Source organism: Purpureocillium lilacinum, assembly GCF_023168085.1.
Source record: "Purpureocillium lilacinum CBS 284.36 DNA, scaffold_5, whole genome shotgun sequence".
Classification (NCBI taxonomy): Eukaryota; Fungi; Ascomycota; class Sordariomycetes; order Hypocreales; family Ophiocordycipitaceae; genus Purpureocillium; species Purpureocillium lilacinum.
Window position 1 is genome coordinate 3,117,098 of NW_027072115.1, and position 17,273 is coordinate 3,134,370.

A 17,273-nucleotide genomic window follows, 5' to 3' on the forward strand; every position below is an offset into this window, starting at 1 on the left:
AGGACCCGCCCGCAGAGGCCGAGATGGCAACGACAATACAGGTGTTTCTGATGGTATACCGCAGCGGAGATCACATAGACAACAGCAGCAGCAACAGCAACAGCTTGAGCAGCGGGATTGGCAATGCCACCACTGCGCCCACGCTTTCAAGAAGAAGGAGCATCTGATCCGCCATGTCCGCTCACACACAAGGGAAAAGCCGTTTGCTTGTGATCATTGCCCAAAGGCCTTTGGGAGGCGGTAAGACTCTGTCGCCTCTCCCGTATCGGGGCTTAACTTCGTCACAAACGCTGATACCGTTGCTGCTGCAGCGATTCTCTCATTCGTCATGCACGATCTCATGCAAGGCTACGAGGGGGGCACATCATAGAGCTAGAACAGGCACGCGCCTCCAGTCCGGGTACAGGTAGGTAGTTGGGTCTTACGACGTTACTCTGTATCGCTACCGTATACTGATCCTTGTCAAGTAGCTGACTTGGAGGATGTGCCGCCTACCTCTCGACGGCCAGACATGGACAAGGGCATCGTGCCTCCTCACCATGGGACCGAAGCTGTATGTCTCGTCGACTCGGCCGACGTATGCATGGGAGAGAACATCTCGTTGAATCGCCGTTCCGGGGTCGAATCTGACCCTTCTCATGTCTCACCTTCAACGCTCTCCTCGGGATACGCACAGCCCGATTCGCTAAGCACCAGCATACAGACAACATGCAACACTTGGGAACTGCCGGCGGATTTAGATCTGCTAAGCTTCGAAGGAAACACTCACGAGCCCTTCTGGCTTCTGGGGGAGGCCTTTGACATCAATGCCCTAAACTCATCAATTTCGGCCCCGGGCTCCCCCCGGCTCTATGGGAGTGCAACCGCAGGCTTTTCGCAACAGCGGGCCTCCGATTCTGTCCACCCTATCCTCAGTGCTGGGGACATGTGTTCATCCACTTCTAGTGTTCAGGGAACTGTTCAAGAACGGTGGCACACTCGGCCAACTGTGAGTGGGTGGTTCCCCTACAGGCCGACGAGACTGCAGGATCAGGACCAGGTCGACGAAACATACCGGACCGGCCTTTCAAGTCGGCTTGCAGCGCATCCACATGACAACGCACTACCATCGGCAGACTTTCTGGTTAGTATCCTTGAGTATGTTTGGTGGAGAAGGCTCTGCGTCGTCTGACCTCACCGCATGTACTCGTGAGCTGACAGTGTGAAGAACTTGTGTATTAAGTTGTACTTTGCCAAGTTCCAGCCGATCTTTCCGCTGGTTCACGCCGCGTCATTCCGACCGTCCTCAGAAAGCGCGCTGGTGCTATTGTCAATTTGTTCTTTGGGTGCTCTCTTCGTAGGGTCCGCCGGGGCATTTGCGCGCGGCAGAGCAATCTTCATGAAGCTGAACAAGGCAATCCTGGCATCTGTGAGTATCAGATCCACACATAGCGTTCACTGCTAACACTGCCAGTGGGAAGCATATCTATACCAAGGCGGTCGTGAGGCATTGGCGGTGGCACAAGCAGCTACATTGGGCCAAACGTACGGGATGCTTTCGGGAAACCCGCATGATCTGCTAATGACCGAGAGCTTCCACGGAACAATCATTGCATGGGCACGCCAGGCTGGGATGTTCCGTAAGGGAAGTCCCGACCATCTACAAGTAGTGAATGCACGGAACTTGACCGACCCCGGCACTCTTGAGTCGGCCTGGCGATCTTGGGCGCAAGCCGAAGAAACGGCTCGGGTCGTCTTGGCACTGCACGTTCACGACTCGGAATTTGCGGTCATCTTTCATCACGAGCCCCTCCTGCGACACGACCCCGAAAGGCTACCTCGCTCCTGTTCGGAACCACTCTTTGCCGCCGCCACTGCAGCTCAGTGGCACGCGATGCTGGTGTCGACGACCTCTCAGGAAGCCCCTGTTGGTAAAAGCGTGGACGATCCTCCGTGTCAAGCGCCGCTCATGCAAGCCTACGGACTTCTGGCGGGACAGATTGCCTCAATATGTGAGATGCGAGGTGCGACATTGGATGATTCGAGAACGGCATCTGACATCAGACGTCGCCTCACGTCCTGGTACGAGACGCATTTCCCAAGCATCCGCGTATCTAGTCGCGACACGCTCTGCCTTGCCATTCTTTGGCACGAGGCATTCATGGCGCTTTACATAAGTTTCGACCTGTTAGAGCGCGTGATTGGGCGTGAGGGTTCGCAAGTCAGCGAGGAAGATGTACGCCGAGTACGTGCTTGGGTGAACACGGTGGAAGGGAGGCGTTGCCTGATGCACGCAGTCCTCGTCTTCAAGCGCCTGCAAGGGCTGCCCATCAGTGCCACGCCAGCTATCCACGTCCCCAAAGCACTCTTCTATGCGGGGCTGGTTATCTACTGCCACGTTAAGCTTCGCTCGGGTGATGCAGCAGCTCATGGCGACTTTGACATTGCGGAGGTGAGAGCGAGCGAGCTGCGGTACACAACAGACTTGCCCGCTGCCGCAGTCCATCAGCTCGATTCAAGCTCGCTGTATGGGATTGCGGACCTTTTACGTCGACAAGGACACTGGGAACTGTCGCGTCGATTCGGCTTCATTCTGGAGGCCCTAATTGACGATCTTACCGACTATGGAGCCGATGGTCACTGATGCAGAAGCCCGACACCACCATTACGATGTTCATTTTCAAGCAATTGCTGGACGCGATGGGAACTAAGGCGTCATGCAGTTGACAATGCTCCTAGCGAAACAGAAAGGAGGATACCCATTCCTACTTCGACTCTGCCGCTATCTGAACGGCCGAGAGCTACCAGGTACAAACAATCGTTCGTCTGCTGCCATAGGAAATATACAGAACGTTGTCAATGGGCCTGGCGACAGCTGCGACCGGGACGCCATCCGAGCATGTCAGATAGCTGGGTAGGATGTAGCCCAAGTGCACTTCATTTTGTTTCATGGGTGAGCCCGGGGCGACGATTTAATCGAGCGAGCAGCGCATCCGAATTCTCGTCGGGAAGAGTCGCGGGCATCAGGCAACGGCCGGTCCCGGTGGCTTGTCGGTCCCATCGCTGGGCTGTGGCCCGCGGACTCTGCCGAGATTGTCGGACGTGGTCGGCTGTTTTTTTTGGCGTGTATTTGTCGACCGAGTATCGCTTCCAGGAAGCCTCCGGACAATCAGAGGCTTGTCTACCGGGACTGTCGGCCGCTGGAGCTGAACCGGTATCTGCAACCAGAGTCGTGGAAGCATGTGACAAGCATTCGCTCGCGGGACAAGGATGTGAATCAGGACATCGTACGGCTTCGGGAGTGCTGGACCGTCATGGTGGCCGTTTCTGTGAACATTGGGGGCAAGCTGCGAAGTATGCCATTACCGCGAGCAAATCTCTAATGTTATAACCCTGAAAATCCGGGAAATTGCGAAGAGGGTACCAAAAGCGGTCACAAGTCGATCATTGTACGCGACGCTTGTCCGGTCGGGTACAGCAAGGCTTGAGGCTCCTGAGTCGGGATGAAGCGACAAACTCACAGTCAGCACGGCGGCAACATCCTACGCATGCGCCTGCGCCCCTAATCTCCCGCACCGACGACAACGGCATCCGCCGTCTGTCTCGGGATTGAAGACCTTGCCATGCTCCAAAGGTGCTGCGATGGGCATCAGGGGTTCGCGTTTGCTCGGCCCTGTCCTGTCGCAGGAACGCCAAAATAGGGGAGGGAGATCCCGTGGCACGGCACGTTACAGTAGCTCCGAACCGAGTCCGCCAAATGCCGCGCGGTGCCTTGTTGGGGCGCGTAAGGCTGAGTCAGGTCTCGGCAATGCGCACATGGTCAACAGTTCCAACGCTGGCCAGTCCACGGCGGGCCTCGATTGATCAGGGGCAGCAGCATCCCCTGGCTCTCCGTCCAGCACGATGACTCCTGTGGACCGATTTCGGCACACACGGGCGTTTGGAAATCTTCAGTGATCGATCCAGGGCTGCTCTTACCCACAGCGGCATCGCACCAAGTACGAAGGGGCGGAGACACGGACGACTGCCCAGGATGGCATCATGGCCCCTCAAGCCCCTCCAGCCGCCCAAGCCCCAAATCACCCCCCATCCCCCGTCCCGACGCGGCGCCGCTCTGCCGTCCCCTGCGCTCAACGAGAGCTTGGCTGGTCTGGAACCACCCAGCTGCTCCCTGTCGAGCCAATTGTTTGTTGAGTCGTAAACCACGCAGCCAAAACGGCACCAAATACCGTGACACACGGTGGCCGTCTCAGGCACATCGTTGCTCTGAGTGGCACCGCCAAGTGGATCTTTATCCGTCCATACACATGCACATCATTGTCATTCACAGTCGGTCGCTGAGCCGACCCCTCATTCTTCGCCAGAAGCCGTGCCGCCGCTTCAGGAAAGCCGACGTTGAGCGGGTGTATCCTGTCCTCGGCAACGGGCTATCGCATCCATTGACCGACTCGAACTCGTGACTCTGCTTCTTGAGCTTTGGCTGCGCGCGGCGAATTGGTTACACAAGTCGTCGCTCTCATAGCAGGATACGTCAAGACGATGAGGACTCGCACAGTCGCCGCCCTGGCGCCCCTCCGCGGCGCGGGACGTCGGGTCACGCCTTCGATCCAAGCGCCCTGGACAACATCAGCAGCTCAACTCCAGAGCCGCGGCGGTGCGACGCTCGTCGACACCCCGACGGCGGCACACGACCTCGCCGCGCCTCCCGAGGCCATTGAGCCGTCGCGAAAAGCCGACGCCAACAAGATCTTTCGCGATGCCGTCGCCGCGACTGCGCCGCGAAACACATGGACGCGCCAGGAGATTTCCGCCATTTACTACCAGCCTCTGCTTGAGCTGGCCCATCAGGCTGTGAGTCGCATCCACTGAACACACATTTTATTGAACGGTTCGTTCTGATTGACCTAATCTCAGAGCACCGTGCATCGGCGCTTCCACAGCCCTGGTGAGGTCCAGCTGTGCACCCTCATGAACATCAAGACTGGCGGCTGCACCGAAGACTGCTCCTACTGCGCCCAGGCCACGCGCTACCAAAAAGGCACCGGCCTCGAGGCGAAGCGTGTCGAGAGCGTCGAGTCGGTACTCGCCGCCGCGCGCCAGGCCCGCGACAACGGCAGCACCCGCTTTTGCATGGGCGCCGCGTGGCGCGATATGCGCGGCCGCAAGACGAGCCTTAAGAACATCACGGAGATGGTCAAGGGCGTGCGCGCCATGGGCATGGAGGTGTGCGTCACGCTCGGCATGATCGACGACAAGCAGGCCAAGGAGCTCAAGGAGGCCGGACTGACGGCCTACAATCACAACGTTGATACCAGCCGCGAGTTCTACCCGTCCGTCATCACCACAAGGACCTACGACGAGCGCCTGCAGACCCTAGGCCACGTTCGCGACGCGGGCATCAATGTCTGCTCGGGGGGTATCCTCGGCCTGGGCGAGTCGTCGGAGGACCGCGTCGGCCTGCTGCACACGGTGTCGACGCTGCCGTCGCACCCCGAGAGCTTTCCGGTGAACGCGCTCGTGCCTATCAAGGGCACGCCACTGGGCGACACGACGCCTATTGCGTTTACGAGCATGCTGCGCACCATTGCCACCGCCCGTATCCTGATGCCAGCAACCATCATTCGCATTGCCGCCGGTCGCAAGACCATGTCTGAGGAGAAGCAGGCCATGTGCTTCATGGCTGGTGCAAACGCCATCTTCACTGGCGAAAAGATGCTGACGACGGACTGCAACGGGTGGGACGAGGATAGCGCAATGTTTGGACGCTGGGGACTGTCACCCATGAAGAGCTTCGACAAGACGCCCGCCAAGGCTGGTGACGTGGATGCGAGGCAATGAACATGAGGGAATGTAGAAGGAAAATAAAATAGCTCGCTTGATTTCTATCACAGTTTACTTGACTGCCGTGACGGTTTGGCTGCGACCTCCGAATGCGTCCCTGTGTCCTGTTGCTGCTGCACCCACGCCTCGACGGCCTTGCAAAACAGCTCTACCTCTTCTATTGTGTTTCCAGCATGTAGGCACATCCGAACACGGTCTGTCCCGGCTGGCACGGTCGGCGCGACGATTGGGCGCACCATGAACCCTCTCTCCTGACAGTATTGGGCCAGGCTTCGGGCTTTCGAAGTGAACAGTGGTATTATGGGCGACTGCGGCAGCCCTTCATTGATGTGGAAGACTTCTCTTGTCGGCCGTTGGCGGGAAATGAGAGACGTGAGGACACGATGAGTGTGCTTCATGAGCCGTCCTAGGTGGCTGAGGTGCTGCTCGACTTGCCCGCCCTGGAGGTACTCGTAGGCGGTCTGGATCCCCGCAAGCATGGGGTATGCCATTGCAGTCGTGTAGATGAGGCTACGGGCATAGTTGATGAGATAGCTCCGGGTTGTCGGCGAGCAGAGAACAGCAGCTGGCAATGTCAGTATGGTGGCCCAGCTCAAGCTGCGGAAGGTACGTGACACTCACCACCAGCGCAGCCCATGGCCTTGCCAAAGGTATGCACTCGCGCCCAGACACGGGACTCGAGCCCCAAATAGGAGACCAAGCCCTGGCCCCTCTCACCAATCCATCCCGTTGAGTGCGCCTCATCGACAATGACGTATCCGTTGCCGTTGGGGAGCCTCTCCTCCACACACTCGACGATGTCCTTGAGAGGCGCCAAGTCCCCATCCATGCTGTAGACGCTCTCCACTGCAATGAACACATTGGACCTTCCGGCCTTGAATTCTTCACCTTGCTGACCGCTTGTGAGCTCCGCCAAAGCGTCGTCCAGGCTCCTGAGCCGAATGTCGCGGGTATCACCACGCACGGAGTTGTGCTTGAAGGGCATTCTCCGTGCGCGGCTGAGTTTCATCCCATCGTGGACACTTGCATGGATGAGCTCATCGTACAATATCACATCCCCTTTCTGTGGCGCGCAGCTGAACAGGCCAGTGTTGGCCTCAAAGCCCGAGTTGAAGAGCAAGGCGGCCGGGGCGCCATGGAAAGCAGCAATCTCTCGCTCAAGGGCCTCAGCCGCGGGCGTGTTGCCGTCGAGCAGTCGTGAGCCCCCCGAGCCGAGGGAGAATTCTCCTTGCTTGCATGCGTGCCTAAGACGCTCGAGGTACGCGGCTTGGACGGCCGCGTTGGAGGATAGAGAAAGGTAACTGTTGGAGGAGAAATCGACTGAGCCTGGTGATGGGAGGGTCAGGCGGCGCAGACGGCCCTGCGTACCGCGCCGGGCGAGCAGGGAGGCGAAGACGTCGTCGAGATGCTGCCCCATGGTTGGAGTCGATTGAGGCAGGCGTCAATTGACGAGAGCCTCTCAACCACAACTGAGTCTACGATGCCTCGCCAGTACAGACTGCGAGCATCGTGACTTGGGCTAGCGGCCGCGCCGTAGCTCGGAACAGCCCTGGCTACGGAGGACGGGTCAAACGATGGGGTGGGCCAGCCAGCCCGGCATTCTCGACAATCAGTGTCAGGGCCGCCCGTTCCTGCAGGGACGCTATCGCCCCCTGGCTCCTTGACAGGCGCAGCGGTAAATGCCTCTCCAGCGTCAGCACCCAGCGAGTTCCGTCCCGTGCCGGACGGCCGCAAAACACTTTGGGTCTCGTCGGCTCAAGGCATGGCGCCCGGCTTAAACGCTGTTGAGCCACTGGGCCTCGGTTGGGACAAGCTCGTCGGTGTCCCAGCCGCCCCCCGACTTCGCTATGAGCCATCCAGCCATCACTTTCCCGGCTGGGCCTGGCCTGGCTGGATCCGCGTCGGGGATGGATGCGTGGGTCCCAACAAAACCGCTCATTGCTCAATTGGAGCCGTCCCGCGCGGCACTGGGCGGACGGGCTGTCGCTGCTATAACGTCAACGACCACTCACCCATGCCCCGATCGGAGAGCTGTGTTGGTTGTGAGGTCCCTGACGCTGATTGATAACATACTCGGCGGATGGAAGCACGATGAAGGCGCCTCTTGCCTCGCTGCTCTGGCGCTCGCTTCGGGTGTACCAGGTCTTTGGGGCCAATACTGATGTGGGCAAGACCGTCTTCACGACGCTGCTCGGCAGGACGGCCCGGCGCCGGTGGAACGATGAGCGCGTGACCTTTCTCAAGCCCGTGTCGACGGGGTCGGCGGATGAAGCCGATGACAAGTGTGAGCCTCCACTCCCGGCCAGGCGCGCAAGAGCAGATGACTGACGATATCAGATGTTCCTTCCTGGGCGACGAAGAGAAGCACAAATGACTGACACATCGTGTCCTTGTTATCTCCAGCCACATTCGGCGTTTCGCAGACGGCGTCGCGCACAAGACACTCTTCCAATATGACATTCCCGTGAGCCCTCACACGGCGGCTCTCGCATCGGGACAAGTAGGTTCTGTCATTGCCGAGTCAATGCGGCCTGCTGACAGTGTAGTCTATTCCATCTGATGATGCGCTGCTCGCAAAATGTCGCGATTTCGCCGCCGGGTGCGCAGCCCAGGGCAAAGGCTGGCTCTTTGTCGAGACCGCCGGCGGCGTCCACTCACCCGGGCCCTCTGGAAACACGCAAGCCGACATCTACATCCCTCTTCGCGCCCCGACTGTCCTGATCGGAGACTCTCGTCTCGGCGGCATCTCGCAAACCATTTCAGCGTTCGAATCACTCCGTCTGCGTGGCTATGACGTCGAGTCAATCATGCTTTTCCAGGACGCCAAGTATGAAAACTATCAGTACCTGTCAGAATACTTCACCAAGCACCATGGCGTCCCCGTGACGAGCATGCTCGAGCCGCCCAAGCGGGTTGAGGATGCTAAGGAGGATGCAGAAGCCATGTCGGAGTACTATGCCCGCAAAGACTGCGAAGCCATCACCGCCGACGTTCTCCAGCACCTCGACCGCCGCCATACCCAGCGAATCGCCTCCATCGAGTCACTAGCCACGAAGGCGCATCAGCATATTTGGTACCCGTTCACGCAGCAGAGCCTGGTTGGCACCAAGGACATTATGACCATCGACTCTGCGCATGGTGACTACTTCCAGACGCTGGTGCCCGGAGAAGGCGCCGCAAACAAGCCCGTTCTTCGTTCCTCCTTCGACGGGTCTGCCTCTTGGTGGACGCAAGGCCTCGGCCACTCGAACCCGCAGCTTACTCTCGCTGCGGCCTACGCCGCCGGTCGTTACGGGCACGTCATGTTCGCCAGCGCCGTGCACCAGCCGGCCATGGCCCTCGCAGAGTCGCTCCTGGAAGGCATGCGCAACCCACGCCTGAACCGCGTCTTCTTCTCCGACAACGGCAGCACGGGCACCGAGGTCGCTGTCAAGATGGGCCTGCGTGCCGCGCGTGTCCGCTATGGCTGGGGAACCGACCAGAAGCTCGGTGTGCTTGGGCTCAAGGGCGGATACCACGGTGACACGATCGGCGCCATGGACATGGCCGAACCTTGCGCGTTCAACGAAAAGGTCGAGTGGTACGAGGGCAAGGGCTTCTGGTTCGACTACCCGACGGTCCTCTGCGCCGACGGCAAATGGTCTGTCACGGTCAACGACGCGCTGTCCAGAGACATTGGGCAGGGCCAATCGTACGCCTCCCTGAGCGACATCTTCGACGTGGAGGGCAGGGAGAAGCGTGGCGAGCATCACCAATATGAAGAATACATCACCAAAACGTTGGCAGCTCTACAAGAACGGGGACAGAAGTTTGGATCCCTCATCATCGAGCCCATCGTCCTCGGTGCGGGCGGCATGGAGCTTGTGTAAGTTCCCTGGTTTGGCTTGTCGAGCATTTACTGACAATCGCAGTGATCCACTCTTCCAACGTACCCTCGTCAACGTCGTCCGCCGCTCTTCGCACCTCTTCCGTACATCGAACGATGCCGCGCCAAAGGACGGCAAGGACTGGAGTGGACTGCCCATCATATTTGACGAGGTCTTCACCGGGTTGTATCGACTCGGTCGCTTCACACCATCGTCATTCCTCGGAGTCCATCCTGATATTTCGGTTCATGCGAAGCTGCTGACTGGTGGCCTCGTGCCGCTCTGCACGACGTTAGCATCGGAGCACATCTTTGACGTGTTTAGCAGCACCGACAAGACCGACGCGCTGCTTCATGGGCACAGCTACACCGCCCACCCCATAGGCTGCCAGGTTGCCCTGGAGTCCGTAAAGGAGATGCAGGCGATGGAGCAGCGTGGGGACTGGGCTTGGGCCAAGAACCAGGGATGGACGAGTTCTAGCGACTCCCACTCAGAGAGCAGTCCCGGTGATCGAGTATGGTCTTCGTGGCCGCGCCACTTTATCGAAGAGCTTTCGCGCAATACGGAGCGAGTGTCGGGCGTTTGGGCGTTGGGCAGCGTGTTGGCGATACACCTTCGCGACGCCGCCGGCACAGGGTACAGCAGCAATGCGGCGCAAGGCTTGCGTGAAGTCCTCGCCAAGGGCAAGGACTCGAGCGAGGGTGGGCCATGGAACGTGCACTCGAGAGTCCTCGGCAACGTCTTGTATGTGATGACGAGCCAAACGACATCCGAAACGAGTGTGCGCCAGATTGCGGACCTGCTGAAGCAGAGCCTAGCCTAGAGCCGCCACAGTGTGTACACGGGGGGCTAGCAAGTGTGTATATAGGGCACCTTCATCTTGTCGCACCAGACGACCACACCTGGCGCCGAATGGTCCAGCATGAGCAAACAAGAGCCTCTCGAGATCGTGACTCACTGGCATTTCGTACAATTGTAGTGATGCGGGTCATTGTAGTCACCTGGGTCTATATTCTGCCACGGGTGGTTGCCTTTGTTGTTCATTTCCCCAGGTTCTGTTCAGCGCCATCCCGTCCAGTCACTTGAACCGTCGAGCGGCCCCTTTCCGGCCATTTCTTTGGACGAGATATTCACTGCCCGACGTGCGGCAACTAGCCGCCCAGCAAAACTCGAGCTGCTCGAATCTTCCATATTCTCTCCCCGACTACCCCCCTAATATACTCGTGATCCTATGCAAACATGACAGACGTATTCTCCTCGCAACCTCCTTGCAGACCAGACCATACTCTTCCTACGTCCCAGCACTCAATCCCCGCGCCAAGTTGTGACCTTTGACGCTGCCCCTGCATTCCGCTCTCGAGCTTGACTCTGTGGCCGATTGCTGCCCTGCGTCGGCGGGCTGGCCGTGAGCGCGGCACGAAGCTCAACATTGAACTGAATCCATCAAACAACCCACCCGAGCTCAATCAACGTGCTGTTGAATCCTACAATGGGCTTTGCGAGCATGATGTCCCGCGGTACGCTCGTTCACGCACATATGGAACAGAGCACGATGCTTATGAACCAAGGCTTCTCGCGCAGTAAATGCAAGAGCAGGACACAGACTCGGGCCGTCGCGACGGGCATCACCAGCGACGAGGCGTTCCGCCTGACTGAGAAGACGGCGTCCCCGGCTACAAAGGCCAAACGAACCATATCCTCCGCGTGGAAGCGTGTCAAGGCAGTCACTCGACTCCTCAGCGGCGGTCGCCCGGGCCGGACTACCCCAAGCGCGACCAACCATGCACCCATCCTCCCATCCCTTCGAGAGAAAGTCATGGACGGCATAGAAGCCCAGATTTGCTGCTCTGTGGACGAATGGGTCGAGTCGGCGTCTTCTTCCGTCTTTGCCGTGGACGGGGCGACGACATCCACCATGGATGGATACGAGGCAGACGACGACCGCTGCTTGGCCGTCGACAGCAGTCTGGACGAGAGCTTCGAGGTTGTTGCCGATCCCGACATGGAACAGATGAACAAGGCGCAGGAACTGTTCACGCCGACTACCGATTACTTCCAAATACTTCAAAAGGAGCTGGCGAGTGACCGAGACGTCGCCGATGCCGATGCCGATGACGAAGCATCCTTGGACAGTCACGAGGACGATCACCTTTGGAACGAGTCCTCTGACTATGGACTGTCCATCATTGAAGAAGAGTGATGGATGGCTGCATTAGGCCGACGGACGTCTGTCCTGGAAGCTGGAGGTTTTTACCTGTACAGATTGAAACGGCACACTGGCCGCAGGATGATGGGGGAGAGGATTGCGACTGACACGAGGTTGAGCATGAAGCTGCGGCCGATTTGGGGCACATGTACTTGTTGGCACAGGACTGGGGCTTGGGCGGCAAGAACAAAGGGTTCTGTCAGATCGAGAAGTTCGGCATCTGTATTGCGGAGGGCAAGGATTTCACCCATGGCCGATTCGCTTGGAGGCACAGCGAGATCAGTAGCGAAATTGCGCAGACGCCGTGTCCCCGGAGCGGATGCAGCAGGCGCCAGACTACACCAATTTCTCTACACACAAGGAATTTCCAGCTCTTGCCATGGTGAAGTGCCGACGCCCATACCGTCTCCATCGCCGAGGTATTAGCTTCGCCGGAGCCGCCATGAGCTGCATTAGCGGCCCAGACTCGAAGAAGTTGTCCCGCATCTTGGTCGGCAACTGCGCCGGGATGTGGACTTTACCCGAGAGGTGTGTCGGGGGCTCGGGGGCTTAGGGGCATCGAGGTGACGAGGCCTCTGTATCCAGCTCGCTCGTTGCCGCGTCCTTGATGCGATATACTCGAGTCTGGTTCCAATACCGTGCGATGCATGTGCCCATGATTCTCGAGAAGCGGTCTGTTCGCATGCAGCACGCTCGCCACGGAAGTCGACGCAAAAAGACGTCACATCAAGCCTACCCTTGGTTGCACCGCATGTGCCCATCACGACCGGGGGGCCTCCAGTGGTACTTATTCCCGGGCTTGTGCCGTAAATGAGGCGTCTCGTCGCACGGCGTCCATGGAGGACCCGTGGAATGCCGTGACTGGGCGTGGGGTTTCTCGAATGTGATGGCCGTCGATATGGCTGCCGAGTATGGATCCCGAACTCATGACAATCGAGAATCTTCTGATCCTGGCCTCGACCCGCCCCCATTTCCCCGTGGCGCCCCGCCGTGGACCCCTTGTCCCCGTGCCATCCACAGCCGCAGCAGATGACGACGGGCGTGAATCACCTGTATCGTCATTGGCAAGCGAGGTGTCATCCTCCAAGAGCCGACGTCCTGCCCGAGCGGCTAAGGTCAACGGGGCAAGGCCATTTGCGGGGTACGACCTGTTGACGGGTAATCGAAGATGAGGCGGTCCAATGTGGGTATGAGGGGGAATGTCTGCTAAGATCTTGACGGACTCGAGTCAGTATTTTTAGCCCGCGGCTTCCGCAGCTTTTTCTGGGGCCTCACTGGAAAACGGCACGGGCCTTTTTGAACTTTGTTGGTCGTCGAAGAAATCTTCAATCCGAATCCGTCGCAGTCTGTGCGCAGCATGGCTTTGTTTGAGCACCTATTGTCCGTCTGGGCCATCCCAGCGGCATTGTCTCTCGTCGTCGCTTCCTACTTATTCTCATATTTTGTCACGTACGGCCACCTCCGAGACATTCCGGCTCCTTTCGGAGCACAGTTCTCGAACCTGTGGCTGCTTACCACGGCGCGCAGGGGCGTCCGGTACAGAACCGTTGACGACGCTCATCGAAAGTACGGCAAGGTCATTCGGATCCAGCCCAATCATGTCAGCATCCAGGACGATGAGACGGCCATTACCGCCATCTACGGTCACGGGAATGGCTTCCTGAAATCGTAGGCCACGACTACTTGTTTCGCTAAGAACGCCAGGCTCACCCGTTGCAGTGACTTCTACGCGCCGTTCCTGTCAATTCGACCCGGCCTGTTCACGACGAGGTCGCGCGTCGAACACGCACGCAAGCGCAAGCTAGTCTCGCACACCTTCTCTGCCAAGTCCGTCCTCCAGTTTGAGCCCTATGTGCAGGAGAGCCTGCGGCTCTTTGTCAGGCAGCTCGACCGGCTTATCGAAGAGAGCGCATCACGGAACGCTGTCGGCACAAACGAGGCGCACATCGACAGCCTCCCATGGTTCAACTTCCTCGCTTTCGACATCATCGGAGATTTGGCCTTTGGCAAGCCGCTAGGCATGCTGCGGACAGGTGTTGACCTGACCGAAGTCAAGCTGTCTCCGGACGCACCATCCGTGTACCTGCCCGCCGTGGACATCCTCAACCGACGCGGGGAAGTCAATGCCACATTGGGATGCTTGCCGCAGCTGAAGCCATACGCCAAGTATCTCCCGGATCCCTTCTTCAGCAAGGGCGTCAACGCAGTCCAGAACCTCGCCGGTATCGCGATCGCGAGAGTCAAGGACAGGGTGGACAACCCGCCGTGCGAGGAACGCACTGATTTGCTCGCGCGATTGATGCAGGGGCGAGACGACAAAGGCGAGCCGCTGGGCAGAGAGGAGCTCACCGCCGAGGCACTTACGCAGCTCATCGCGGGCAGCGACACGACTTCCAACTCGTCGTGCGCGCTCATGAACTATCTCGGCAGAAACCCACGCGTGATGAAGAAGCTGCAGGAGGAACTGGACGCCGCAATCCCGGAAGGCGTTGATGTGCCCACCTACGACATGGTCCGGGACCTCAAGTACCTCGGCTTCGTCATCCAGGAGACGCTCCGCCACCACTCAACCTCTGGTATCGGACTGCCGCGGCAGGTCCCAGCCGACTCACCGGGCGTGACCATACTGGGCCACTACTTTCCTCCTGGCACGGTCCTAAGTGTGCCTACCTACACGATCCACCACTCCACCGAGATATGGGGACCCGACGCAGAAGAATTCCGGCCGGAGCGGTGGGAGGCTCCGACGCCGCGTCAAAAGAACGCCTTCATCCCCTTCAGCCACGGGCCGCGGGCGTGCGTCGGGAGAAACGTCGCCGAGATGGAAATGAAGCTGATTGCGGCCACATGGGCTCGAAGGTACTCCATATCACTGAGGCAGGGGGAGATGCAGACGAGGGAAGGCTTCCTGAGGAAGCCGCTTGGTCTCGAGGTTGGGCTGTCGCGCCGGTGACGTACGGGTTTCGTGAGGAACCGGATTGGGTAGTAGCACTGTCGATGGGTGATGACCGCCCGCTTCCATGCCACTGGAGGCGTCATCAACGCATCACGATTGTCCCCCGCTGACACCAACCAGGACAGCTGGCCACAGCCCAAGTGAGCTCCGGTACCCTAGAGTACGAATGTGCCGCAATACGATATTCACAGCGCTTTTTCGGCTGGTGTTCTGGACACGTACATGAGAAAATGACATGGAATGATCAAGTTACACCTTCGCATGAGGCATCGCTTCTGAAAAGTCGAAGCCATTTCGACGGTGATATTTGTGTATGATGTGAAGCTGGAAACAAGGCACAAGCTGCACCATATTGACGTTCATCACCTTGCGGTGTTCATGCAGCATCCTCGTCTCAACTTGAGCCCCTTCCAGTCTACTCGTCCGGCCCAGTGAGAACATTGTTGGACATCGCTATCCATCGGGCTTTCAAGTTCGGGGGCGCTTCGAACTTCTTGTCAAAAGGCCACATGGGGCGTCGGATCTTTTGATGACCAAGGCTCTCGAGGTCCTGGTTGACACCGCCTGGGGTCAAACCCAGCATCCAATCTTTCTGCATATCGTACAGCTCAGGCTCCAGGTATCCGATTTTGACGATAACGATGTCCGCATCCCGCGGCTTCAGTTCCAGGTCCGTGAAATCCTTCTCCTTGTGGTACGGCTTGCGCAGCTTGGTCAGTATCGCGTAGACGCATCCGACCTGCACCACGACTTCCGTCACGGCATCGCGATCCCCGTGCTTGATCGAGTGGACCCTGCCTGTCAAGGTCACCGGCGGGGCGTGGAGATTGTCGACCTCCGCCCCCGCGGTGACGGTGACGGTGGCCCCAACACCGGCCGCCACGGCTGTTTCGATGGCCTCAGGTCCTGGGACGCTTGCATAAATGACCGTGTATCCCGCGTCGGCAGACTTGAACTCGGAACGCTCAAGTAGCCTCGTCAGTCCCCAGGTGACATCGCCGGATCCTCCAGCGGTAGGGTTGTCGACTGAGTCAGAGATGAAGAACGGCCTTCTCGCCGAGGGCGACTTGATGGCCGCGTCGAGGCACTCGGTAAAGGAACCCGTGGGCGCAACAAACTCAAAGTCTGCACGGGCGTCCCAAAATAGGTTTGCTAACCTCTCTGCACCTTGAGATACCGCCGACTGGTCCCAGCCGGTAACGACAATGGCGGCCCTATTCCGGCGCTCATCTGCCCAGGCGTAACCGACCCAGATTGCCGCGTCAATAACGCCCTCCATCGCTTCCACTTCCGGCACCGCGGCGTAAATATGCTTCGCCGGCTCTATGCGGGTAGAAGTCTGTTCGCCTGGCAACAGTATCGGAACCGGTATCCAGGCCTTCAGCGGTCGACGAGCAGGGGCGTTGGCTAGGAGCCGAACGAGATTCCGGCAAGCTCTCTCCTTCGTATCCATAGCATCCTCATGTGGTGCCATGCGATAGCAGGTGATCAGGTCGCACATGTGCGCGAGCTCTCGAGATACGTTGCCATGCAAGTCCATTGAAGCCGACACAATGACATCTGGCCCGATGACTTCCCGAATCCGTTTCAACAGCTCCGCCTCCACATCTTCCACGCCTTCGACTACCATGGCGCCGTGTATATCGAACCACAGACCATCAACATTTCCATCGGACACGATATCGCGAAGGCGGGTGATGATCTCTGCCGCCAGTGTCTCGAACGCGTCTCGCGTCACTTGACCGCCTGGGAGGGCATGGCCAATCAAGGCGCCTTTCCACTCGGCTTGCTTGGCGAGCGGTTTGTCGTCGTGAAGAAATTCATACCGTTCGTTTATCTCACCACCTCGTTTGGGATGGAAAGCCGGGGCTAGGGTTCGAGAAGGGGTGAAGGTCGAGGTCTCGCACGCCAGCCCAGCAACTGCGATGACCGGGCGGTGAGACATGCTGATGAAGACGGCCCCTGGCTCTTTTCTCAGAGAATAGTCCGAGATTTAGGCAATCTTCTCCCAAGGCAGTGGGCAGTGTTATATCGCCGGCGCCTCGCGTCGTCCTAAATTGCCGTCGGATGTTACGTTGGGGGCAGTAGGGAACACCGATAATCGTGGGGCAACCAACTGCGGGGATTGATGTAACATCGGACCTTCTGACAGCTCGTCGTGGCCGTTGGAATCCACAATGGAGGTTAAGAGATGACAAGTGCAATCATGCGACAATCTCCATCAATACGGGTTCGACGGGATGGGAAGTAGTTCGGAGACGAGGGTCTTGACGCCAGCGAATCGAGCTGCCGTGATACCATGCAGCGGTGGACCTCCCCGCTCCTTGCCCGCCCATGTTCCCCGCCCCGGCTCCGGTTTCCGTTGAGGGTTGCAAGTGCTCATGGACGCTGCTTGGCTACTGGCGGAGCCCCTCGTTGCCGATCA

At 58.7% G+C, this 17,273-nt stretch overlaps 6 protein-coding genes across 6 annotated transcripts; 4 read left to right on the plus strand and 2 right to left on the minus strand.

The window, feature by feature from the left end:
* Positions 1–4,518: 4,518 nt before the first annotated feature.
* PLICBS_007551 (biotin synthase) lies at positions 4,519–5,817 on the plus strand (the record flags this gene model as incomplete). The annotated part of the gene is made up of 2 exons (XM_018320991.1): positions 4,519–4,830; positions 4,894–5,817. 2 exons carry the CDS (start codon positions 4,519–4,521, stop codon positions 5,815–5,817), a joined length of 1,236 nt encoding a protein of 411 aa, XP_018180888.1.
* A 47-nt stretch (positions 5,818–5,864) lies between these two features.
* Positions 5,865–7,237, minus strand: PLICBS_007552 (uncharacterized protein; the record flags this gene model as incomplete). The annotated part of the gene is made up of 2 exons (XM_018320992.2): positions 5,865–6,385; positions 6,442–7,237. The coding sequence occupies 2 exons, from the start codon at positions 7,235–7,237 to the stop codon at positions 5,865–5,867; spliced, it is 1,317 nt and encodes a 438-aa protein (XP_018180889.2).
* Positions 7,238–7,911: 674 nt separating this feature from the next.
* Positions 7,912–10,509, plus strand: PLICBS_007553 (uncharacterized protein; the record flags this gene model as incomplete). The annotated part of the gene is made up of 4 exons (XM_065601201.1): positions 7,912–8,104; positions 8,244–8,320; positions 8,367–9,685; positions 9,732–10,509. 4 exons carry the CDS (start codon positions 7,912–7,914, stop codon positions 10,507–10,509), a joined length of 2,367 nt encoding a protein of 788 aa, XP_065457273.1.
* A 666-nt stretch (positions 10,510–11,175) lies between these two features.
* Positions 11,176–11,886, plus strand: PLICBS_007554 (uncharacterized protein; the record flags this gene model as incomplete). The annotated part of the gene is made up of 1 exon (XM_018320994.2): positions 11,176–11,886. The coding sequence occupies one exon, from the start codon at positions 11,176–11,178 to the stop codon at positions 11,884–11,886; it is 711 nt and encodes a 236-aa protein (XP_018180891.2).
* Positions 11,887–13,249: 1,363 nt separating this feature from the next.
* On the plus strand, positions 13,250–14,845 carry PLICBS_007555 (uncharacterized protein; the record flags this gene model as incomplete). Its single annotated transcript, XM_018320995.2, has 2 exons — positions 13,250–13,560; positions 13,612–14,845. 2 exons carry the CDS (start codon positions 13,250–13,252, stop codon positions 14,843–14,845), a joined length of 1,545 nt encoding a protein of 514 aa, XP_018180892.2.
* Positions 14,846–15,263: 418 nt separating this feature from the next.
* PLICBS_007556 (uncharacterized protein) lies at positions 15,264–16,793 on the minus strand (the record flags this gene model as incomplete). Its single annotated transcript, XM_018320996.2, has 1 exon — positions 15,264–16,793. One exon carries the CDS (start codon positions 16,791–16,793, stop codon positions 15,264–15,266), a length of 1,530 nt encoding a protein of 509 aa, XP_018180893.2.
* Positions 16,794–17,273: the final 480 nt, after the last annotated feature.